The sequence below is a fragment of the Chinchilla lanigera genome, unplaced genomic scaffold, assembly GCF_000276665.1.
Source record: "Chinchilla lanigera isolate Chin_1 unplaced genomic scaffold, ChiLan1.0 scaffold00091, whole genome shotgun sequence".
Classification (NCBI taxonomy): Eukaryota; Metazoa; Chordata; class Mammalia; order Rodentia; family Chinchillidae; genus Chinchilla; species Chinchilla lanigera.
Window position 1 is genome coordinate 7430379 of NW_004955492.1, and position 24734 is coordinate 7455112.

The window sequence follows — 24734 nt, forward strand, 5'->3', positions numbered from 1 at the left end:
TGAGCTCACTCTGTAGCCCAGTCTGGTCTCTCCAGCTTGCGGTGATCCTCCTGCCTCAGCCTCCCAAGTGCTGGGATTACAGGTGTGTGCCACCACACCCGGCTCTGCCTGTTCCTTGACCTGATAGACATCATGGAAATCCTTTTACATTGACAGCACCTCTTACATTTCCAGCTGGGCCAGGAAACAAGTCTCAGTAAACTTAAAAGAGTTGAAATCATACAGAGTATGTTCCTCAGCCACAGTGGAATTAAATTCGAAATCAATAATAGAAGCCACACACAGTGATACACACCTGTAATCCAGCTCTCTTGAGAGGATGAGGTGGGAGGATCACAAATTTGAGCCCATTCTAGACAAGTTAGCAACTTAGTGAGACCCTGTCTCAAAAAATGGGCTGGAGAAGTATGCAGCTGAGTACCAAAGGGCCTGGTTCAATCTCCAGTACCTCTAAAAAGAGGCGGGAAGCGGTGTGGGGATGCAGCTCAGTTGCAGAGTAGTTGTCAACATGTGTGAGGCCCTGGGTTCCACCCCTCACACAGCAAAATAGCAACGCCCACCACCAAAAAAGAAGAAAGAAATCTTGAAAATCCCATAAATTAAACAACACACTCCTAAATAGCTTATGGGTTAGGAAGAAATAGATACAGATTGATGGAATAGAATTAAAAATTCTATAGTAAACCCACACTCACAAGATCAATTGCTTTCTCCCATACACACATTCTAGGTAAGCACCGCTGTACCACTGATACCCTTAGCCTTGATTTTTTGAAAAATAAAGATACCAAGATAATTTAGATTTAGGCAAGAAAGCTCCATCCCCCATAAATGGTGTGTTGAGATGCTTGAACATTTATATGGAAAAAATAAGCCTTGACTTTTACATCATACAGTACACAACAATTAACTCAGAATGGATCATTGACCTAAAGGTAAGACCTGAGTCCATACAATTTAGAGGGAAAATACAAGAGAAAATTCTTGTAAACTCAAGATAGGTGAAGATTTCCTGGAACACAAAAGATGAACTGTAAGAGAAAAAGTGACATATTGAACTTTGTCAACATTAACATCATTTGGTTATTGAACAACACTGTTAAGAAAATGAAAAGATACACTCTTTTGACTTTGTTTGTAAAATATGTATCTGACAAAAGACTTGTATTCAGAATATACAATTTTTATTACTCAAACAACCCAACCGAAAAGTAGGCAGAAGACTGGGATAGCTATTTCAAAAAAGAAGACCTACAAATATCTAGTATATAAAAAGATTCACAACCGGGGCTGGGGATTTAGCTCAGCGGCACAGTGCCTGCCTGGCAAGCGCAAGGTGGTGAGTTTGATTCCTGGTACCAGTACCAGAAGGGGAAAAAAAAAACAAAAAACAAAACAAGACTAAAAAAAGATTGACAACAGTTTGTGGAGATGAAAATTAGAACCACAAGGTACACATGTACCAGAATGCCTAGGACTAAGCACATTGATAGCACCAAGTTTTATCAGGACAGGGAACAACTGAAATCCTCATAAATTGATAGGCATTCATTGCTTGGAGGAGTGCAAAATGATACGACCTCTTTGCAAAACACTACCTATTTCTCAGAAAGTTCAATAGGAATTTATCATCCAGGAATTCCACTGCGTGGTGTTTATCTACCAAGAGAAAAGAAGGCTTGTCCATACGAAGACCTGAGCATCTTTATTCATTATTGCCAGAAACAGGAAACAGCTCAAGAGTCCACCATTTGGTGACTAGATGGAAGAATGTGAGGTGCTGTTCTTTGTAAAACCGTGATCCTGTCCTCTGTGCCGTAGTGTGGCATCTCGGAAATATCAGTAATGAAGTGTGATACTAAGAATTATTTAACTGGTTCCTCCTGGTTAAAGTTCGGGTTATTTTTCTGACAAATAATTGTATATTAGATTTTTTGAGACAGGGTCTCACTATGCGGTTCAGGCTGGCCGTGAGTTCAATTTGTAGCCCAGGCTGGCCTCGAACTCGTGACAGTCCTGCCTCAGTCTCCCAAGTGCTGGGATTACAGGCGTGCGCCACCACTCACAGCTAGATGTTTTTTACTCTTGCTGTGTAGTTCAGGCTGGTCTCAAGCTCATGGTAATCCTTCTGCCTCAGCCTGCTGAGTGCTGGTATTACAGGTGTATGCCACCATGCCTGTCTCAGGTGTTCTTGAAGATAACATTTCCTGTGCCTGTTGAGTTTTCTGTAAGAAAAGAAATTCAGAAGTAGCATTGACCAGTTAGTGAACATTTTTGTATAAATATATTGCCAGTGTTGGTTAGGTGCTTCCTATATACCAAGGACTATTTTCTTCACTTTACAGTTGAAGAAACTGAGGTCAGAGAGATTTAACAACTTGTTCCAAATCATGCAGCCAATAAATTATGCAATCCAGAACAGTCTGAATCTAGAGTATGACCTCTTAGTTATACCATGCAAAGCATGTTTCTATTTATGCATGTTTTGAGGAGTGTTGTATTTATTTTCAGGTCACCTGTTTGATCTTTCTCTTTGTATTACAGGAATTTCTTAATTTTAAAAAATTCAGGTAAGGCAAATATTTATCAAATGAGGGTTTTTTTTGTTTTTTGTTTTTTTTGTCTTTTTGAGACAAGGTCTCACTATGCCGTTCAGGCTGGCCTTGAGCTCACTTTGTAGCCCAGGCTGGTCTCAAACTCACAATGATCCTCCTGCCTCAGCTTCCCGAGTGCTGGGATTACAGGCGTGCGCCACCGCGCCTGGAATATCAAATGAGTCTTTACTGAAATACTTTTACGTCTCTCTCTCTCTCTCTCTCTCTCTCTCTTTTTTGCGGAGGGAGGAGACAGGGTCTTGTTATGTAGTTCAGGCTGGTCCTAAACTCACTGTGTAGCCTAGGCTGGCCTTAAACTCACAGCAGTCCTTCTGCCTCAACCTCCCAAGTGCTGGGATCACAAGCGTGTGCCACCATGCCTAGCCTGAAATACTGTTAGAAATGCACCATCAAAAAACTGTAACTTCGGGCTGGGGATTTAGCTCAGCGGCAAATCGCCTGCCTGGCAAGCGCAAGGTCGTGAGTTCGGTTCCCAGTACCGGAGAAAAACCAAAAAAAAACAAAAAAAAAAACAAAAAAAAACTGTAACTTCAACAAATATAGACTCACACTCAAAAAACATTTTGCTCAAAGGGACATTGTTTTGATAGTATAAATATTAGAGCAGATTTGTTTTTCATAAATTATCGGTGTTGGGTAGTAGTAAAGTTCTGGTTAACTTTAAACACTAAGTTTTGCCCATGCAGCTTATGCAGAGGTAGTTCTTTAACTGTGTAAGCTTTAGGCCTGCTGCAGATCTCCTGAGTCAGAGTCTGAATCCAGGATGAAGGCTGACAGATCCTGATTCACATTTGGGTCTAAGAAAACTGGTGTTTTTGGTTATACTCCCAATCGATAAAGACATACAAATGTACTTCCAGTATCTGAGATACCCAGAGCACATTGATAACTCCCAGCCAACAATCAGCAAGTTTGCAACGAGGTGTTTTAAACCCCAGTTGGCTTATATTTTCTTGATTGTATGAATCGCATAAATATGATCTCAGGTTTTCTAAGGCTTTTACTCCTTTTTTTTTTTTTTTTGGTCTCAGGAATCGAACTCGGGACCCAGGCAGGTGCTTGTGCCACTGAGCTATATCCCCAGCCCCTAAGGCTTTTAAAGTAGGTAATACTCTGCCTTATCTCAGGCTGCTCAAGGCATCTCAAGCAGGGGTCCACCAGCCCTTGATTTTAGACTCTGGCAAAACTTCAACACAACAAATTTCTGTTACTGTAAGACATCGAGTGTGTGGCAGTTTGCTACAGCAGCCTTAGAAACAAATTCAATAGTCACTTTTTTGATAGGCCAAGGTTTATGGGGAATATGAAGAAATAGGATATGTAGATTTTGGAATGTGGGGAATGCTTTGTAGCAGGGCATGGCAGTGCTATAGGAGGGCAGGAGTTAGGACAGTGGTGGGCATCCAAGCAGATTTAAGGAGACGTTGAAGGTGGAGAGACGCACACAGATTGGCAGCATAGGGCTGGGGATATGGCACGCATGAGGCCAGACTGCCCCCCACCGAAAAAGCAAAACAAAACAAAAACACAGATGGAGACCTAGGGAGCATTTTTGATGTGATTGATGGTGTAGATCAAGAGAAGGGAGAAGGGTGAGCCAGGGTGGTTTCTGAGTTTCTCTGGGGAAATTGACAGAAGTATGCCATTCAGTGAAAGGAAGACCCATGGAAGGGTGAGGGAAAATGCAGATAAAATGTTTGAGCTGTTGGGCTTGCTGCACCTGTGCAGATCCACCTTGTTGGTTTTGTAGATCTGAGGCTCTGGAGAATAGCCTGGACCACAGTGGTCAGCCTGAGACTGAAATGCTGTCCCTTGGGGACTGAGCAAGTTATGCACAGCAAGAATAGTGCTGGTGGCAGAAACTGGCAGGAGGAACAAAACCCAAGCCACCTGCCGAGGAATGGGCAGAGCAAATGCAAGGGGAAACAGGAGGAAGGTACCCAGAGGACAGTGGTAGTTCAGAGACAAGGAAGAGCAGAGCTTCAGAATGCGTAATACCACCCTGTGGAGCGGCTTTGTTAGGATCAGAACTGAAGGACATTTATCACTTTTATGTAAAAAGGAAGGGGAGCAGTTTAGGACTTTGGGCTGACCTCACTGGCATTGTGAGAGCAGATGTCTGAAGGCAGTGAGCTGAGTGTAAGTGGAGGTGGTGGACAGGGAACATGCACCAGCACTTTTGGTCTCTGTTAACTTGTGAGTCACTCGGACATCTTGTTCGAGTGGAGCTTCTGAATCAGTAGGTCTGGGTGGATCTTCAGATCCTGCATTTCCAGAGGCCTCCCGATCAGGGGGTGCTGCAACACTGAGGAAGACCTAGCTACACCTTTATCTAGGCACCTCGGAGCACTGCAGCACACTCACAAGGGTGCTGTAGAATATTTTGAAGTTTCAAGGGAAATATGCCAACACCTGTTGGAGCCCCCAACATTCAATCACTATGTTCCTCCCGGTTACATCATCTCTCTGTGAAGCCGAATGTTCAGTCCTTGGTCTGATAGAAAACTTTTCCCACCTGAAAATCAGTGTGGAACAGGAAATGAGGCTGTTGGTGTCCAGTCTGATTCCAAGGTTTGGAAAGTGGAGCAGTGCGCAGGAGGCACGTAATTGTTAGGGCCTAAAAACTAAGTGATTAGGCCTTTTTTAATTAACAAAAGTAACTTAGATATTTCTTCTGGCTTGAGAGTGCCATGGAAAAACTATAGAGACACTTAAGAAGTGCTGTGAGCCAAGGAAATTTGGAACCACTGACGGACCCTTCATCACAGAAACCTGTCTGTGGAGGTAGGCAGGGCGGGAAAGGTGGCGTGTAGCTGAAAGTGGAAAAGAGGAAGCTTGATTTTAAAACAGACGGTCAGGGATACGTTGTGGAAGGAGGCCACCCATGGAGAAGCTGATGCTGAAGACAGGGGAAGCAACTGTATGCACTTAGACTGTGGTCTGAGAAGTGATGAGACTGGATGTGATTGAGAACCCACTGCTCCAAATACTGCCTTCAGACCAGTGGCACTGTTTTATTGGGGAAAAAAGCAAACCTTGAGCTAGCTGCTGACTTACTGAATCTGAACATGCATTTTTAACAATGTCCCTGGGAGATTTGTATGCATATACTATTCCAGTGGGCTTGTGGGAGACAAGATTAACCTGTCGTTTTGTTTTGTTTTTCTTCCGGTACCAGGAGTCGAAATCACGACCTTGTGCTTGCCAGGCAGGCACTTTGCCACTGAGCTAAATCCCCAGCCCCCAAGATTAACCTTTCATAGGAGAAAGAGCAGCTGTTTTTATCTGGCGCAGCATTGCACTGGGTACCTCCTCCTCCAGCCATTGCGACTGAGGGGATCAAGTGATGAAGGTCATGGGTTTAGCCACAGCAGGAAACCTAGGGGTAAGAAGGTGAGGTGTTTCCTGTGGTCATCTCCGGTATCTAAGGTGGATAGAAACCTCTCCATCTAGTGAATTAGAAAGTTGAGTCAGCCAGGCGTGGTTATAAACTACCCCGAAATGAAACAAGAGCTGGGTTTGTAGCTCAGTGGAAGGCCCTGTGTTAAACCCCCCCAGTACTGGGGGGTAAAATAGGCAAATTGGGGCTAAACTATTCACTGGGAGAGGTGAGTCATAGAGGTTTGAAATAGCCATTTTGAGGAGTATCAACAAATCTGATGAGGAACATGGAAATTGTGGAGAAGTTCTGAAGATCACACTGAGGTCAGGGACAGCTTTTAGTTTCGTCACTTTTTCCAGTGGTATTGAGTAGCTTGGGTGGGGAAGCTGCAAATATTGGATTCATCTGAAATCGTGAGTTTTCAGGACAAGGTTAAGGAGTAAAGAAATTAGCAATAATCCGTTCCGGGTGTGGAAACAGCCACCGGTGGGCAAGATGAGGAAGATGGGCACCCCTTGGGGCTTGTGAAAGGCTGGAGGCACCCTGCCCTTGCCTTATCTGCCAGGGGCAGCAAAATTTCTTTCCTGTCCAGCTGTCCATGGTGAACAGCTGTACATAGCATTACTTAGATAACAGGGATGACGCTTAGGATTCTAGAGTGAGAGACTGCAGGGGACATGTGTTATGTGTAACCAGGGAATCAGCGTCCACAAATCGGCTTCCACCAGATGTTCTTTGAAAGGAGTTCTGGTATATTCTGAGTCACTGGCTCGGATTTAGGACTGTGGCCATGGTCATGGTTATAGTTATGGCTATGGTTCTGGTTCTGGTTCTGGTTCTGGTTCTGGTTCTGGTTCTGGTTCTGGTTAGGGACCTCTTCTGAGTCACTAGATACCAGATCTTCTCACATGGAAATTGCTGGAACAAAACAGGAGCTCCTTCAAGTGGGTGTTTGCAGACCATGCACATTCACCAGTAAAGTGTAACCCTTGGTTCCAGCTATTAGAAGTTTAGATCCACCAACAGACTCAGACAGAATCGAAATCAAAAGCTTTTTCTTTTTTTTTAGATCAGGTCTTGCTATGTAGTTCAGGCTGGCCTTGAACTCGTGGCAATCCTCCTGCCTCAGCCTCCCAAGTGCTGGGATTACAGGTGTGCAAGCTTGTCCTTTCCATGCTGGCTATAGTCTGGTGTGCCCTGCTCATGTGACAGCAGTTGGACCACCATGGTTTTAGCGTTGCATCCTGGACACACACAAGAAAGGGAGCAGCTCTTACCAGGGCTTCTGCGGAAATCCTGAGGTGAGCCCGTTGCTCTAATGGGCTTGGTCATGTGCTCTTTTTCTTTTTTTCCTTTTCTTTTTCTTGTTTTTGGAGTACAGAGGTTTGAACCCAGGGCCTTCACACTGACCTACATCCCTAGTCCTCCTACTTTTTAAAACATTTTTAAGACAGAGTCTCACCAAGTTGCTAAGTTTGCCCAGGCTGAGCTTGAATTTGTAATCTGCCTGCTTCAGCCTCTCAGAGTGCTGGTATTACAGAGGTTTACCACCATGTCCAGCTTACGTGAGGCATTTTGCTAAGCATGTGCTTAGCTGCAGCAGTGTATGAATACGAAAGGCCATGTAGAGAGGAGGCCTAGGACAGGGCCAGAGATTCCAGTAGTCCTGAACTCTCAGGCTGGCTAACTCTTCAGCTGTATGGCCATTCCAAGCCCCTTGTCCTTCAGTGTAATGGGAGGGTGGTAGTTATAGACTGTCAAAATTCAGTGAGACCCTAGAGATTATACTTGCCAAAGTGCAGGCAGTCTCAGACACCATGGTGGTGTTTGAGAAGGAAGAAAGAAGGTAGACTGGCAGAACACTTTCCTGTACTTTTTTTTTTTAAGCTTTTTGAGACAGGGTCTTACTGTGTACCCCAAGCTGGCCTCAGACTCATAGCGATCCTCCTGCTTCAGCCTCCCACGTGCTGAGATTGCAAGTGTGTACCACCTCATCTGGCTCACCCTCCGTGCTGCTTGTTTGGTCACTCCCTATGGGGTGAGTGGTGATTTCCTAGTTTTTCAAGCGTGGAAACAGTTCCAGGGATTCTCTGTGGTCCCTCGTGGTTGGGCACCGCTGGTGTTAGTGTCTCTGAGCACCAGGCACTGGGCGCTGTGCTCAGCACTCGCCTGTGCTAGTTTGTCAGCTTTGCAGGTGGCAAACCATCGCTGTTCTCACTGTGTAGACCTGGGGCTGGGCCCAGGGAGTTAAGTCACCTGAGAGAGTGACACGGACTATAAATGGCACAGTCAGGGCTCACATGCAGAGGACCTGGCTCCTGAGCCCCTGGGGCTGCTCTCCATGTTCTTCCTTTTCCTTTGCGGTCCCTTCTGTGACGAGAAAAGCAGTTTTGTAAATTGGAAAGCATTCCTGCAACGTGGCGTTCGGTGCAGCTGACGTGGTCCCTTTGTCCCAGGGAGCGCAGTCTCTGGAATGTGCCTTCCCCTGCCCAGCCTGCTGCTCCTGTCCTTGACTGCACCTTGCCCCAACCGCTGGGGCCACTCTTGTTTGTTAAATATTTTGCCGCAGTTTGTCAGCATCGTTCCACCCATCATGTATCCCCGGAAATGGATGCAGGCTGCAAATGTGGCTTGAGTTTACAGAACCTGTTAGTGTTCACTCTGAGTCCTTCCTGTTGCAATAGCTTTTAGCACAGCAGCTGTTTTAGTTCGTGATCCACCAAAATCCCCAGGTTTTTGTTTTTTTTTTTCTTTAAAGATGTCTATTCTGCCATACTGCCTTACTGCTGTTCTGTAGTTGGCTTTGCAAAGTGAGAGTAATGTGTGCTTCCTAGGGGTTGTAAGGATTAAATGACAGAATGAATGTAACATTCCTAACACAGTGACCTGCACATAGTAGTATCTCAATAAATGGTGGTTATTGCTTATGACCTTTGTATGGTTGGTTCTTGCCACTTTGAAGGTAGGATTTACTTGAGTTGCAGTGGTTGGTGTTCATTGTACTGATTCTAGTTCAGGTTACAGGGTCTTCCTTTTCTTGTGATACCAGCTGGCTATGTGAGCGTTGTGTATGCCACTACTCAGAAAAGTTAAATTGGTGAATTCCTTCATTTGTGTGATTTTTTTTTTTTCTTTTGTCTTTTTAAGACAGGGTCTTACTATGCAGTTCAGACTAGCCTTGAGCTCCCTTTGTAGTCCAGGCTGGTCTCGAACTCACAAAGATCCTCCTGCCTCAGCCTCCCAAGTGCTGAGATTACAGGCATGCACCACCACGCCCGGCTTGTGTAATTTTTAAATCATTGAGCAGGTTGTAGATTACTGTATTTCAGGACAGCTGTGCAAATAGGAAAGGGCTTGGGCTGTGACTCCCCCTCCACCCAGCTCTGCATGGCCGTCAGACCTCTGAGAACCTGCATGGCTCCCCTCTCACTCCGTCTCCGCTGTGGCCCCCAGTGCCGTCCATGATCTCTGCCCTGCGGTCACCTGCCTCACTCGCTCCTACCCCATGGTCTGCTGGCGCCCTTCTATGTACCACCTGCCCCCCACCCCCAGGCTGCCATTGCTTCTGTCTGGAGCACCCCTTTCTCTGGCTCGCAGATTTGCTCACATCTTCCCTCCCTCCCACAAGTGCGCCTAAAATCTCTGTAAGTGATCCCCAGCACCGTGCTCCGTTCCCCGTCCCTCTTCCTGATCCGCCTTCCGGCATGTGTGCGATGTGTCCTATGCGCACGGTCTTCGGTCTTCGCTGTTTCGCCCCTTCTCTTGCGAGTGTGTCCCTGGGGGCAGTCACCCTTCTGCCTGCTCATCCCCCTCCTGGACGGTGCCTGGCATGTAGTAGGTGCTCAGTCAGTGTGGAGTGAAGGAACATGTCATGGATACGTTTAAGGTGGACATGTTTAGAGTGAATTTTTCCTCCCCTCTACCACAGCAGGCCCTGTCTACTTCACGTTCTTCCCACTGGATCACCCAGCTCTTTCCAGCCCCACTGCCCTTTACTCTGACTCCGGTCTCTCACTTCTGTGTCTGTAACCTCTTCTTCCGTGTCATGCTTCATCCTTAGCAAGTAGTGATGTTTATGAACTAAGATCTTATCGCAACTCCGTGCTCTTTATTACTGGCCCTTGTCAGTCAGAAAGGAGTGCTCATTTAAACGTACAGGACCCCAGGCCTCGTCCCCTACGTACAAATCCATCATTCAAGTAGAGGGGGTAGGGGTTGTTGTGGGGAAGCAGCCCAGGTGATTCATTCTGGGCACGTCTGGCCAGTTCTGGCCTGCAAGGTGACCGTGCTCAGCAACTCCGTGATCACTTCCCAGCCGCCTGCCTGCTCTCCTGCTCTGCCCCGTCCCTGCCGCACATCTGCCGTGGTGCTTGCTGTTTGGGTCTTCTCGAGTCTCCATTTATGCAAATACTGTGTTTCCTCTAGTGCTTGGACTTTCTCCGACCCTGGCAGACCTCTGTTTTTCTCCTTCAAGGTCCTGCTCACTGTTATTGTCTCTGTCTCGTCTCCCACGCGGTAGTCATGTCTTTGCATCTGGGCACTTGAATGCCCTCTTGTGGTGCGTATTACCCTGACCCGTGTGCCGACCTTAGCTGTGCCTTCTGTGACCTGGCCGAGCCTGTGCGTGGTTACCATGTTAGGTTCTTTTCCAGAGCAACTGCTGACATTGGAGGCTACACGTAACCTACCATCCACTTTTAGTTCTCTTAGCTGTGAATTTCTGTTTTTAAATAATTCACTTCAAAAAGGAAAATTTTAAAAACAACAAAAGTTCACTGGTTCACCTTCATATTGAAGCCCTCTAATGCTAGAAATAAACACCTTCAGACTCCAAAGTACTGCAAGCCTCTTCCTTCCTTTTATTCTCAGGGGGAGAAACACATGTACGGTGTTTCCTATCTTGAGAACATCCTTGAGCATGTATATTTTCATATCAGAGAGGAAGAAAGGTAGTGCTCGCTTGTTTGGCTTATGTTGAATAGGTTTTCCCCCTGGGAAGTGGAAGTATGTAAAGTTGGGGTCTCTTTGAGACGGCAGATCAGGAGCACGGCCTCAGCTACACGCGGGAGTTGTGCTGCCTCCTTTTCAGGCTTTCTAGTTTGCTGTTCACTTTTATCCCTTTCCAACTGGAGCTGTTGACTGCCACCTTTCCTGCCGCTGACACTAGTGAGTTCACTGAGTGGAGGGTTAAATGCGGGCTGCGTGGCACGCGTGTCTCCTTTCCGCTCCTCCTCGCTCACGTCCAGTGTCCTGAGCCCCTGAGCAGGGGAGAGCGAGCGCTAGGCAAAGCCAGCGTGGCGAGGGCCGCCGTGCTAGCTGCATGGTGCTGGGATATGGCACCTCATGGCATTTGGAAGCAGAAAGCCGGGAGGAGGCGGAGTGCGGCCCTGCTTCCTCCGGCCAGAGTCCCCCTCCCAGCAGCGCTTTGAGCGATGAACTCAGTGCACTGGTGGGTGTAGCACCCCGGGTGGCCCAGTCACCTTCCAAGGCGAGCACACGAGACCTCTAGGGGACATTCCAGATCTAAACTGTAACACCGCCCTTACAAACATGTTCAGATGCAGGTGACCGAGCTATGTCAGGATGCAGCTGGGCATGGCGGTGCATGCCTATAATCTCAGCAGTTAGGAGGCTAAGGCAAGAAGATCAGCAGGGTTCAAGGCCAGCCACCAGCCTAAACTATATAGTGAGATCCTGTCTCAAAAAAAAAAGAGAAAGAAATGAAAAAGAAAAGATGTAATGCAATTTAATGGATTTTATTTCATTAAAACTTTCTTTGAAACTTTGTAACTTTTATTGCATCCTTTTTTAAAACTCTCACTTGGAATTTTGATGTACCAGATCCTCACGTCTATTCCGTTCTGGGGAACCCGGCTCCTCTTGACCGTGCTGGGATGCCCTTCCTACCCAACGCATGCTGTCAGCACTGCTCCTTTCCGTTTCGTCCAGGGCTGGGTTGTGGTTAGTGGCAACTGCATCACTTATTTATAGAGTTGGCCTTATGCTTCTTCCTCTCTGCTTCCCACCTGCCAGTGAGCCTCAGTGGTCCTCTGCCGCGGTCCTCCCTCCCAGCAGTCTAGCTGGGGCTGATTACACGGGTTGTGAACTAGATTCCACCTGCCTTCGTTTCCTTAACAATTAAAGGCAGATGAGAATCAGTGTGTTTACCTCGCCAGGTGTGCCAGGTGAGTTACTGCACAGGAATTGCTGAGAAGAGCACTTGGCAGATAGTGAACACCCAGTAAATGTCAGTGGTGAGTGATACTCAGGTTATTGCCCTTGTTAGTTTTTGTTCATACAGAATGGGAACTGCTCTTCCTGAAGCATCGGTCAGATGTGATTCCCACCTTGGCTTACCACCTGCCTCCCCCAGCATGGCTTTCTTCTCTCTGGACTCATGGCCCTGCTTGTTTGGCCCAGTCTCCCTTGCCAGCTCTTTTTTTCCACACCACCCAGCAGCAGCCACCGCTCCTAAGTGGCACCTCTGTCCCCCGTGGGTGTGGCCTGCCTGCTCAGATGGCAGCACCTTGAAACTGACTTCCGCCCTCATGGTGTCCTAGAATTTCATGCCGCCCGCCATTGTCTGCAGCCTTATTCAGTTTCTTTCATAGCTTGTAAAAAGAGAACTTCCCGCTCCTGAACATTGCACTACATATGTTTATTGGACCACATTTCATAATAAATGGATGCAAGAGACTTGGTTTCTTTTCATCACTTTCACCCAAGCCCTGTCCTGGACATAGTAGGTCTCAATACCAATTTGCTAAGTGGCTGGGCGGAATGGATGGGGTAAACTGGAGAAGGATTCCCTTTCTTAGCACCAGAGGCACCAGTAGCCGCCTTTCCTTCAGAGGTGAGATGAATGTCGAGAGGAGTCGAGTCCAGGCTTTTCCTCTCCTTAACTCACCATGCCTTTCTTAGGTCACTGCACCTGAGTTAACTCTGATGTTAACTCTGTGGCCCTATGGTTTTTGCCTGAGCCCTGCTCTGTGAGCCTTTTTTTGGCAGCTGGTGATGGAATCACTTGGGCTCACTGTTCATAGAATAATCTTCCACTCCCTCTCTCCTGCCATCTCCGGTCTTGCGAAACCCCAGCACTAGAAGAAGCCTGCCAGACTGTCTACAGTTAGCAAGAAATAAAGACATACCGAAGGTCACCAAGAAATCTGCTCTTATAAAAAGCAATTCAGAGTGCCTAAGGCAACCAGATTTTTTCCTTTTCTGGGATGCAGGTAATACACATCTATAACCCCAGTACTCTGGGAGGCTGGCAGGAGGATTGAAAGTTTGAGCCTAGCCTCAGCAACTTAGTGAGGCTCTGTCTAAAAGAAAAAGGCTGAGGATGTAGATTAGTATGATGGTCCTGAGTTCAATCCCCAGTACTGCACAGGAAAAAAAGATGGAAGTTTAAAATGCTTCCTAGTCACTGAGATGGAACCAGAGACATTGTTATTCTGGTCAGTTGAACATGAATTTTAAAATTTAGCATTTGTCATTTATCTTAATATGTAATGGAAGGGGCTGGGGATTTAGCTCAGCGGCACAGCGCCTGCCTGGCAAGCGCGAGGTCTTGAGTTCGATTCCCGGTTCCGGAGAGGAGGGAAGGTTTAATATATAATCAAGAGTAATTTAATGTTTGATAGATTTATGTGGATTCATTGACCTTAATACATAGAGAAGTAAAGGATTTCAAGAATAACTGGCAACACTGAACATCTTTGTCTGCATTTTCTTTCCTGGGAGGTTTCATTTTTTTTTTCTGTTTTTGAGATAGGGTCTCGTTGTGTATCTCAAGCTGACCTTGAACTGACTATCTAGCCTAGACTGGCCTCACCAGTGATCCCCCTGCCTCAGCCTCTCAAGTGCTAAGATTACAGGCTTGAGAATGTTTTTATTTTATTTATTTATTTTTTGTCTTTTTTTTTTTCTTTTTGTCATTTTGAGACAGGGTCTCACTATGCAGTTCAGGCTGGCCTTGAGCTCACTTTGTAGTCCAGGCTGGTCTCGAACTCACAATGATCCTCCTGCCTCAGCCTCCTGAGTGCTGGGATTACAGGTGTGCACCACCATGCCTGGTGGGAATGTTTTTAAATCAGTCCTGGAATTTCATTTGATCAAGAAGCACACAAGCCTACATGATGTCAGTGACTCTGTGCTTTGTATTGGGGCTCCCTCAGCCGCTCCCTGCCTAACACCCAGCAGTCTTTTGAACCATGTCTTATTACAGGTTGAGCAAAAATTGGTTTTTTTCCCCTGATTTAAAGAGGGGTTCACGTATCTGTAATCCCAGCACTCAGGAGGCTGAGGCAGGAGGATCGGTGAGTTTATTAACTAAATACCTGACTTTATTAACTAATGGTGAGAGTTTAAAGCCAGCCAAGGCTACAAAGTAAGTTTAAGGCCAGCCTGCAATACAAAGTGAGACCCTGTATCAAAAAAAGGAGTGGGGTGGATTGTCACATACTAACTTTTTATTTAACGGGCTGGAGATTTAGCTCAGTGGCACAGCGCCTGCCTGGCTAGGGCAAGGTTGTGAGTTTGATTCCCGGTACTGGAAAAAAAAACAAATAATAATAATAATAATTTTTTATTTAATCCTTCTTTTGTAATCACAAACAAATGAGTTGATATTTAGAGTTAGCCATTTAACTCTTGCTGATCCTCAGTAAGGGTGGAGCTCAGAGGTAGAGCACTTGGATAGCATGTATGAGGTCCCAGCTTCCGTCTCCTGAACTGCAGATAAGTAATGTGCGATGTTCATCCTCGCTGCCGATGCCTTTGAGAAAGGCATCGGCAAAGGCATCGGAATGCCTGGGACCGCCCACCTCTGTGGCATGGGACACTGGTGTTCTGAGCAGGGAGAAAGAGGAGACTGCACGGAGCAGGACAGAACTCTCCAGACCTTGCCTGTCAGAGTAGGCGAAGGTCCAGTGATCCCAACATCTGCTCTTTCAAGAGAGGTGCTAGCTTGTGGCCGCCCCCCAGGGTCCACAGCTGTGCTGCTCCTGACCTCCAGTGCTCTCCCTTCTGTCACTGTCTGCCAAAGTGCCCAGGCCATCGGGTGTCCCCCACCTTCCTGCTTCCTTATAAATGTTGGCATGGAGCAGCTTTCTGGCTTCTTACCTGCCATGTGATTCTGTTAGAAGAATGTAGTGAATTGTCAGAGCAGCCAAACTTCAGAGCTGTTTTTTATGCATTGCTATTCTCCCTTAGGTTCACACAGAGACTTTAAAAATCACTGTTGTTGTTGCAGGCCATGGTTGCTTGTTACCCAGGCAATGGAACAGGCTATGTTCGTCACGTGGATAATCCAAATGAAGATGGAAGATGTGTGACATGTATATATTATCTAAATAAAGACTGGGATGCCAAGGTAGGCAGCTCGATCGAGCGTTTATGTCTTCTTCTCGTGGGTTTTCTTCTTCACAAACATTAAGAGTCATATTTCTAATATTAGGTGAGACTTCCCTCAGACTTGTTTCAGGGCTATTGGGGTAGGTCTTTATAAAATAATCACTGAGCGCTGCATAGTGGTGCACACCTGTAATCTCAGCACTCAGGAGGTGGGACGCTAAGGCAGGAGGATCACCATGAGTTTGAGGCCAGCCTGAACTACAGAGCAAGACCCTGTCTCATAAATAAATAAATACATACATGCATAGTAATATATCTGAAAACAAAGATAGCACCAACATCCATAAGATAAATACCTGGTGTATCACGTACAGCAATGTGAGATACCTGCAGGTAACAATACAGTGTTGTGCATTTAAAAATTTAAGAGAGTAGATCTTGTGTTCGGTGTTCTAACCATCAAAAAAGAGGAGGGGATCTTGGGAGGCGACAGTGTGCTTTTCATCTTGATTGTGGCAATTAGTGGTATCCCAAGTCTGTGCATAATAATGTCCAAGCACATCAAATTATTATGTACATGAAATAGGACCCTTTTGGTATATCAATTATACCTCAATGCAGCTATGCTAGTACTAGTATATCAGAAAAATAGATTCAGTTATTCCCGATATTGAAGAATTTGTCCAAAATTTTAACTTTTATAAAAAAGTGACTTTATTAACTAACAGCTTTTGATGGAGATGACCTGTGAGTAGTTGTTACAGATCCTTTGCTGTTTTATTCTTCGCACTTTTATGGAGATGTTGTGTGCCTTCGGTTGCTGACTACTGAAGCCGGATTCTGTCTTTCCCTAGTTGTGGGGAAACTAGAAATGTATTGACATTGGCCAGCCCTGCGAAGCTAGTGTGAATATGCAGTATATGGCATTTCTTGTTTTAAAACTGTTCCTTTAATGTTAACTTAAGCTTCATTAAGTGATTTTTGAAAGTATGTCAAGTGTTACCGCACTGCAGGCTAGTGACTGATTGGTAGGGCAAGTTTTTCTCAGACCTAAAGTAAAACATTCATCTGGTGCAAGTGAGCACAGTGTACAGCCTAGTAGATTCTCACACAGTGAACACATGCCAAGTTTCTAAAAATCAAATAACTTAAAACACAACCCCTCCCCCAGTGCACAAGGAGAAACCACGTAAGTCCTAAGGGTCAGAGGCGGAATCCTCTCTTTAGAAGTGTTTGAAGTGAGACGGCCTCACAGTGTGCTCTAGGCCCTAAAGACCTTCCATTGTCCTAATCCGAGTTCACGTGGAGGTGGTTGACTGCTGGGCAGATCCTCAGGCTTGATGCCAACAATCATGGTTTTTCAGGCTCTAGAGCTTTCAGAGTTTGAAGTGGAGAAATAATGGTAATTCATTCACCGTGAGCCCAAGGCATATAACATACTGGTCTGATTTTATTTATTTTTGTTTTGTTTTGTTTTGTTTTGGTACCGGAAATCGAACTCACAACCTTGCTTTTGCCAGGCAGGCACTGTGCCGCTGAGCTAAATCCCCAGCCCCTTGGTCTGATTTTAGTTAAAACTTAGAATTGATATTTTAATTTAAAAAAAATTTTTTTTTGGCGGGGGAGATAGGGTTTTGATATGTAGTCCCGGCTGGCCTTGAACTCACTATGTACCCTAGGCTGGCCTTAAACTTACAGTGATCCTCCCGCCTCAGCCTCCCAAGTGATGGGATTACAGCTGTGCACCACCATTTCCAGCTCATATTGATTTTTTGGAGCCAGATGTGGTAGTACACACTTACAATCTCAGCACTCTGCATAGTGAGGCAGGAGCCCAGCCTGGGCAATTTAGCAGCTTAACCAGACCTGCCTCAGAATGAAACATTTTTAAAAGACTGGGGGTGTGGCTCAGGCTCAGCGTGTGCGCCTGGGTTCAGTCCCTCACACCAGAGGAAAAACAACCAAATGGATGCTTTGTCAGATTTGGTGAATGTCTGGAAAACCAGAAACATACTTATCAACTCTTAACTTTTACATGTTGTTAGGCATTTTCCAGGCTACTGTTTTAGTCACGTAGACCTAGATAAGGCCATTATGGTTTTAAATTAGCACATAGGCAGAAGTCAGCTCTTGGCATTTTTATACACAGAGCAAAACACTTCCCTTGCCCCATGGCACTGGTGTGTGCGGCATGCAGACCGTCCTGGGTCAGAGCGGAGGGCTCCACAGACTGCTGCTGCTGCTTGTACCGTGGGTTAGGACAGATCACGTGTAGGAAGCCACTGGTGTAGAGGTGGGGAAGGTTTCCAAGGTAAGAACAAAGTTTCAGGCAGCTGTTCCTCCTTAAACACTGTCCACACAGCACCTGAGCTTTTCTTGGTGAATGGCCAGGTGGTCTCGATCTGGAGTCCTTTAGATGGATGGCGGAGGCCCAGGGACTTGCTGACAACTTGCACCTGAGGGAGGTGGGCAGGGCCCCAGGAGCCAGAGTCTGGCACTTGGAGGGACCAGCCCTGGGACCGTTCCCTCTCACTTCCCATTCTAGGCATGGCACAGGCTCTGTGACATCTGGATCAGGGCGTAAATTCCCTTCAGCTATGGGAGTCTTCCTGCTTAAGTTACTAGAGGTAAAGAGTGGATCTTGCCAGCCTCAGTCTCCCAAAACTTCTGAACATAAAGACCAGGTCTGTCTGGTTCCTCCCAGTGCCCACCTAGGCTCCAGGGTTCCCAAGGGTGCTGTTCAGACAGCACAAATCTCAGCAAGTGGTGTGCCGAAGTGGACAAGAAGTCCTTTGTGTGTGGACTCGAGTTATAAACGTCAGTCCTCTCTGTGTCCCACACAGAGTGGACAGGAGAGCGAGGGTGCCACTGAGGAGCATGGTGCCGACGATACTGAGGGTGGGGTAAATGATGGGTGATGGCACTTTCTGCTCATACCCTGAAACCATTTTCTTTCCTTTTTGAGACAAAGTCTCACTGTGCACTTCAGGCTGGCCTTAAACTCACTTTGTAGCTCAGGCTCGCCTTGAACTCACAGCAGTCCTCCCGCCTCAGCCTCCCGAGTGCTGGGATTACAGACATTTGTGACCATGCCTGGTTTTTTTCTCCTCCTCCTCCTCCTCCTCCTCCTCTTCCTCCTATTCCTCCTCTTCCTCCTCTTCTTCCTCCTCCTCCTATTCCTCCTCTTCCTCCTCTTCTTCCTCCTCCTCCTCTTCCTTCTCCTCTTCTTCTTCTTCCTCCTCTCTCTACTTCTCCTTCCCCTTCTTCCTGCTTTTCCTCCTTCTCCTTTTTTTTTTTTTTGTGAAACCTTTAAATAAAAGGCATTAAGCTTGGGCTGGGGCTATAGCTCAGCAGCACAGCACCTGCCTGGCAAACATGAGGTCCTGAGTACAATTCCCAGTACTGAAAAAAGAAAAAGGCATTAAGCTTGTGACTGCCCTGTTACAGGTCTGTTGAGCATTAAGGAATGTACAATGTTTATTCCACACAGTGAGTCAAGGTAAGCCATTCATCAAGGTAACCTGACATGTCTGTTTTACAAGTGAGTTAAGGAGATCATTAGCAGGCATAAATAAAAGCTGTTTTCAGAACTCTTGAGCATCATTTTTAGACTTTGGAATTCAGACAATATTTATTTCATTATGTATTTACAAAAATCGCTGAAGCAAAATAAATAGATTTTTCCTTGCATCAGAGCATGTACTTTGTGTACTTTTTTGTTTGTTTTTTTGGAGGGGGTTTTTTGAATTGTGTTTTTGTATTTTTTGAGACAGGGTCTCACTACGTAGTTCAGGCTGGCCTTGAATTCACTACATGGCCCAAGCTGGCCTCAAACTCAAGGTGATACTCCTGCCGCAGTCTCCTGTGTGCTGGGATTACAGTTGTACACCACCATGTTCAGCTCAGACTATGTACTTAAAATAGCAACTCACTGGGAGGCCAGGGGAGGTGGTTCTCAAGTTCAGACCCAGCCTGGGCAATTTGATTTAGTGAGACCCTGTCTCAAAGTAAAAAAGGAGTGGGGATATAGCTCAGTGCAGAGGCTTTGGGTTCCATCCCCATATCTCAAAAAAAAAAAAGAAGAACATCAACTCACCTCTATACCTTGTTAATTGAGATATTAATATTCCAATTAAGCATTTTGATTCAGGCTGGGCATGGTGGCACATGCCTGTAATCCTAGCACTCGGGAGGCTGAGGCAGGAAGATCGTTGCAAGTTTGAGACCAGTCCAGGCTACAAAGTGAGCTCAAGGCCTGAACTGCATAGTGAGACCCTGTCTCAAAAAGACACCCCCCCAAAAAAGAATTTTGATTCATTGAAATAGTTTTTTCCTCTCTGAATTGAACACAGTGGCAGTTTTGGTTGCTTCCACTTACATATTTGGCTCTTTTCCTAGGTAAGTGGAGGTATACTTCGAATATTTCCAGAAGGCAAAGCCCAGTTTGCTGACATTGAACCCAAATTTGATAGACTGCTGTTTTTCTGGTCTGACCGTCGCAACCCTCATGAAGTACAACCAGCATATGCCACAAGGTAGTATTCCTTTACGTACACTTCTTAAGTGGATGGTGGGCCAGGGGACTGCAGGTTGTACCCGCTGTACTAGGCACTTTCCTGTTGCTGGGACAGAGCACCAGAAGCTCCCAACTTAGGGAGGACAGGTTTACTTGGCTCATGGTTTCAGAGTTTAGTCCGTGTGTGTTGGGCTGTGTCCAAGGCAGACACAGCATGGTGGAAGGGCCTGGCAGAAGAAAACCGCGCACACCGTGGTGGCCAAGAAGCAGAGAGAGAAGGGAGGAGCTGGGAACAAGAATGCGCCCTTCCAGGTCAGCCACAGTGACCACCTCCAGCCAGCCCCGTATCCTCACAGCACATTCAGCTGTGAGTCAATGGGTGAACCCACTGATGAGCACAGCAACCCCCCTGATCGGTCCCCCTCCCAGAGCCCAGCCTCTGAAGGCGTGAGGTAGGAGGGGTACCCTAGGATCCAAACCAGATAGCTGGTAACCTACCTGTGTGGTAGGATGGCGGAGATCGCAGGACGGACCCACAGGTTCACAGTTGCCTTCATTTGCGTGGGTGTCAGTCCTTCAGGTCAGGGCTAGAAGTCTGCTGCCTCCTCCGAGCCCTGCCCCTTGTGCTGTATGGATACCTGTTAGCTGCATCCCATTCCATGTGTTTTCCTTGGGGATAGAAAGGTGAAGGAGAGAGTGATCTTTAAAAGGTGGTAAGGAGCGGTAATGTGGGAAAATGGATACAGAGTAGGAAACTAAGGGGTAACCAGGGGCAGCAGTGAAGAGAAATAGAGGAAGGAAAAGCTGCCAGGGATGAGGGGTGTTGGGAAAATCACCCTGTTCCTGGACTCAGCCTCAGTCTCATTAGACTTCTGTCCAGGATGTAATGTACTAAACAGTTATAATACTGCGTTCTTTTAAATTTTGTTTTTACCACTTGTGACGACTTGAGATTAAAACATTTAGATCGTTAAAACACAAGGTATCGCAGACATTGGCAGAAGCAGCCCCCTTTTGCAGTCACCGCTCTGTGTTAAGGAAAAGGCTCAGGGCACTGGGCCTGTCCTGCGGCACTCGCTGCTGTACCTGGCCAAGGGCCGTGGGGGCCACAGGGGCGTGGGCTGAGCGGTGACTGCGTGGGTCCCCACTGGTGTCTGAGGCAGCAGGTGGGGCCCAGGCTCTTGGGCTGTACTGTCCACCCTCCACCACTTCCCTGCCTCTGAACCCTACGGCCACCGCCGTCAGTCACAGAGTGGTAGCAGGCTGAGCATTCTGTGGCAGAGCACTCAAAGACCAGCCCCCCCAGTGCAAATCAGGGCGACCGTAAAAGTCATGCCCTGGGCCTTTCTGGGTGCCCCCTTTCTCCCCACTGCTTCCCTTGCTATTTCTGACCCAGAAACGACTGCACAGCATTCCTGTGGATGGAGGCCTGGGTCTGGCTCAGCTGTAGCCTTCTGGCTGGAGAGGTGCTGGTCATTTTGGGGTGGTAAACTAAGGCCAGTGGCGAGGAGGGCTGCAGCGAAGAGAGGACAGGGCAGATGGTGGAGTCGCGGTGGAAGGTTTAGGAGGAGGACGGACTCGAAGCCAGGCTGCTGCAGATGGGCTGGGAGCTGGATTCCGGCGGCAGCTGTGGCGCATGCCCCGAAGGCGCTGGGTTTAGAGGAGCCAGTCTGTATACCAGACTCCTCTTAACTGTGAAGTGAAGGTTTGTGACATAGAGAGAAGAGGTAGTGTCACACACCCAAACCCCTCTCCAGGTAGGTAAGAAAATAGAGGCGGCTTGGTAGCAGGAAAGGTGGTGGCACCCTGGGAAGACAAGCGCAGTCAGGGCACCAGCCAGGGACCTGTGCTCCTCAGCACCCCAGAGGCGGTCTTGTTTCTGCTGTGCCCTTGACTCTTAAGCTTGTGCATAGTTCACCTGGGGCCGCTCTCCGCCTCTTTATTTGGCCAGCGTTGCTTATTCCTGTGAACACTGACTGGAGCCCACAAGATACGTACTGCAATGCTGTGTTCTGCGGAAACAGCACCGTGGAGCGTGTTTCCCCTTTCACGCGCTGGGCACTTTTCCTCCTGTTGCATCAGGGCTGCTGTGCTTTGTGGGACCTGATAAACTAGGTGGCCTCCTAGGTCTGTGGAGTAAGATGGTGCATAGAAGTGAAATGATTCAGATACGTGAAGTGTAGACAAACTCTAAGCATCGGGATAGTGTCATCTTCATAACTCTAAAAACTACGTAGCATAGTTTAACTCTTCCTTGATGACTCCACTTAGACTAAACACGGTTATCCTTCCCTGTGAAGCTGCAGGGTGCTGGCCTCCTCTTGCTGAGGGACTCCAGGGCCATGCCTGCAGCTTGTTACCTGTCCCTGCTCCTCTGTTGCTTTGCTGTTGACACGGTCCTTTCTCCTCTGCTGCCCGTTTCTGCCCAAGGAGGGCCCAGGCTGAGTAGGTGTTCAGAAAGGCCTAAGGACTGGTCCCCTGTGTAGCATCAGTTCGGGCCCCTCCCCAGCCTGTGCCTGTCACTCTGAGGCTGTGGGTGAGTGAGTTCTTCTTGGGCTCCTTTGCCCTCTAATAGGTGTCCAGCCTGGGCATGTTGGGGGCATTTTCAGGTTTAACTTCTCATCATGACACCAAGCCACTCTCTCCCCAGTGTGACCATTCTTATGCTATTCTAAATTTTCTTTTAGGTACGCAATAACTGTTTGGTATTTTGATGCAGATGAGCGAGCACGAGCTAAAGTAAAATATCTAACAGGTAAACACCATTTGGGGCCAGGGCAGACCGGAACAAAGATACCCTGCAATCATGAGGTGCTTTCAGAAAATCTAGGACAGACAGTCCTTGTCAACATCAGGTCACAAGCCGGGCATGGTGGTGCACGCCTATAATCCCAGCACTGGGGAGGCTGAGGAGGCTGAGGCAGGAGGATCGCCTCAAGTTTGAGGCCAGCCTGGGCTACTTAGTGAGTTCAAGGCCAGCCTGAACTACAAAGTGAGACCCTGTCGTAAAACAAAACAAAGCATCAAGTCATTCCACATTTCATCAGATTCCTTACTTTATTTAGAAAAGGATTTTTCTTAAATCGTCTTCACTGTTAGCTTTCACGGAGGAAACTGTCCAATTAGAAAAGTTTGGGGCCGAGAGGCCTGAATAAGTTACTTAAATACAAGCCAAGCTGTTCTGTGATTGTCCCTATCAACCACGGGCTCCTGGATTGACAGGTAAACCGTGGGGTCTGGCTGCCTCTGTCGCCCTGAGAAGGAAGTAACTCCTTTCCTTTCTAACCACACACCCTCCAAGAACACATGGACACAGAGAAAGTTCATGCACAAGAGACGACTTGAAATGCCCAGGCAGGGCCTCAGATGGGCACCTTGAGTCCCCTGGTACACATAGGCTCACGCGCTTGGACTGACCCTGGGCGTCCCTCGGCTGACGGGCTGCTCACCTGGCTTTCCTTTACCCCGCCTTACCTCTAGATGACTGCTCAGTGTTCATGTTACTGATTCACTCTATTTTCCTAAGCCATTGGTAACCCAGTGTCAGCCTTTTACAGAAATGTAAAAATTAAGCGTGGGTACATTTCCTGTGTATCGTCAGCCATTATTTGTCTGCTTTCGGTGACACTGAACACTCTACTCCTTTAAAGTATTGCTCTAAAAAGAAAAAAGGCAAAATCATTCTCTCTTTGTAGAGAGCCTAGTTCTGAGGAAGGGCCCTGTCACAGGAGAAAGTCAAGGGTGGCGTGGGCAGGGCCCGTGGCTGTGGTACTGTCCCCGGTGCTGGGAACACAGTGGGATGCAGTGGCTACCTGGGGCTTAGCAAATAAGCGTGTGCTTTTCCCTTGCAGGTGAGAAAGGCGTGAGGGTGGAACTCAACAAGCCTTCAGATTCAGTCAGTAAGGACGCCTAGCGTGGCTCGTGGCCCAGCAGCACTCCTCACTGAACTCTGGGCGCTGCCTGATGGCACGTGACATGAAGGACCGGGGCACGGCGGCAGCGGAGGGGGCTGGCCAGCGCTCCGCCAGGAGCAGGAGCGGCTTCCCACGTCTCACCGAGCAGAAGGCCGCCGCACGGCCAGCTGCGAGCTGGGATTGCTGACAGGAAGAGGAGACGCTATCGAAAGAAAATGGCTGTTCTATCTGGACCTGAAATAAGTGCCCTACATAGAACTTTTCATTCTTATATTTTGCCAGATCTGTCATCTAGCTGAGTTCATTTCATGTCTTTTTTATATCAAATTTGAATTTGGGGTAATTTTTGTATGATTAGGTACAATTTATCAAAACTGAATTGAGAAAAAAATTACAGTATTATTCCTCAAAATAACATCAATCTATTTTTGTAAACTTCGTACTATTAAATTTTGCCCTAAAAGACCTCTTACAATGATTGTTGCCAGTGACTGATGACTAATTTTCTTTTGACTTAAAGGAAAGGAGCACTTTAAGAACCAACTGAAAACCCAGATTGTTTTGTCGTCCTGTCTTACACTAATTGAACTCTTTAAAGATTGCTGCTGTCATTTTTTGACATTGTTAATAATGAAACCTAATAGTAAAACAGTCACCATTGATTGCTGAGTAAAATGTTTTACAAGAAAAAATACACAAAAAGAAGGATGTAGTCTTTTAAGATAAATTAAAACAAAAAACTAAAATGACTGGCAGTAAATGAACTTGAGGTTGCCCTCAGCATCAAGTTCCTAAAATAAAGGGCTTTCTCCCGTTCTCAGATGTCTCCTGTAGCAGGAGACACAGTGTCTCGACTGAAGACGTTTCCTCCTGCTTCTCCTCAAGTAACTGTACTTCCAAATTCACCGCTGCATTTTTTCCTTGGTCCTGCACTGCATCTGCCCTGCAGAGCA

At 47.0% G+C, this 24734-nt stretch overlaps 1 protein-coding gene across 1 annotated transcript in view; it reads left to right on the top strand.

The window, feature by feature from the left end:
• The window catches only part of Egln1 (egl-9 family hypoxia-inducible factor 1), a gene marked incomplete at its 5' end in the record, with an annotated part of 47052 nt that extends 22579 nt beyond the window's left edge, over positions 1-24473 (top strand). Inside the window, 4 exon segments of the mRNA XM_005404970.2 lie at positions 15251-15370; positions 19750-19886; positions 22555-22622; positions 23719-24473. Of these exon segments, the coding sequence (XP_005405027.1) occupies positions 15251-15370; positions 19750-19886; positions 22555-22622; positions 23719-23780 (387 nt within the window). The 3' untranslated portion in view covers positions 23781-24473.
• Between the last annotated feature and the right edge of the window lie 261 nt (positions 24474-24734).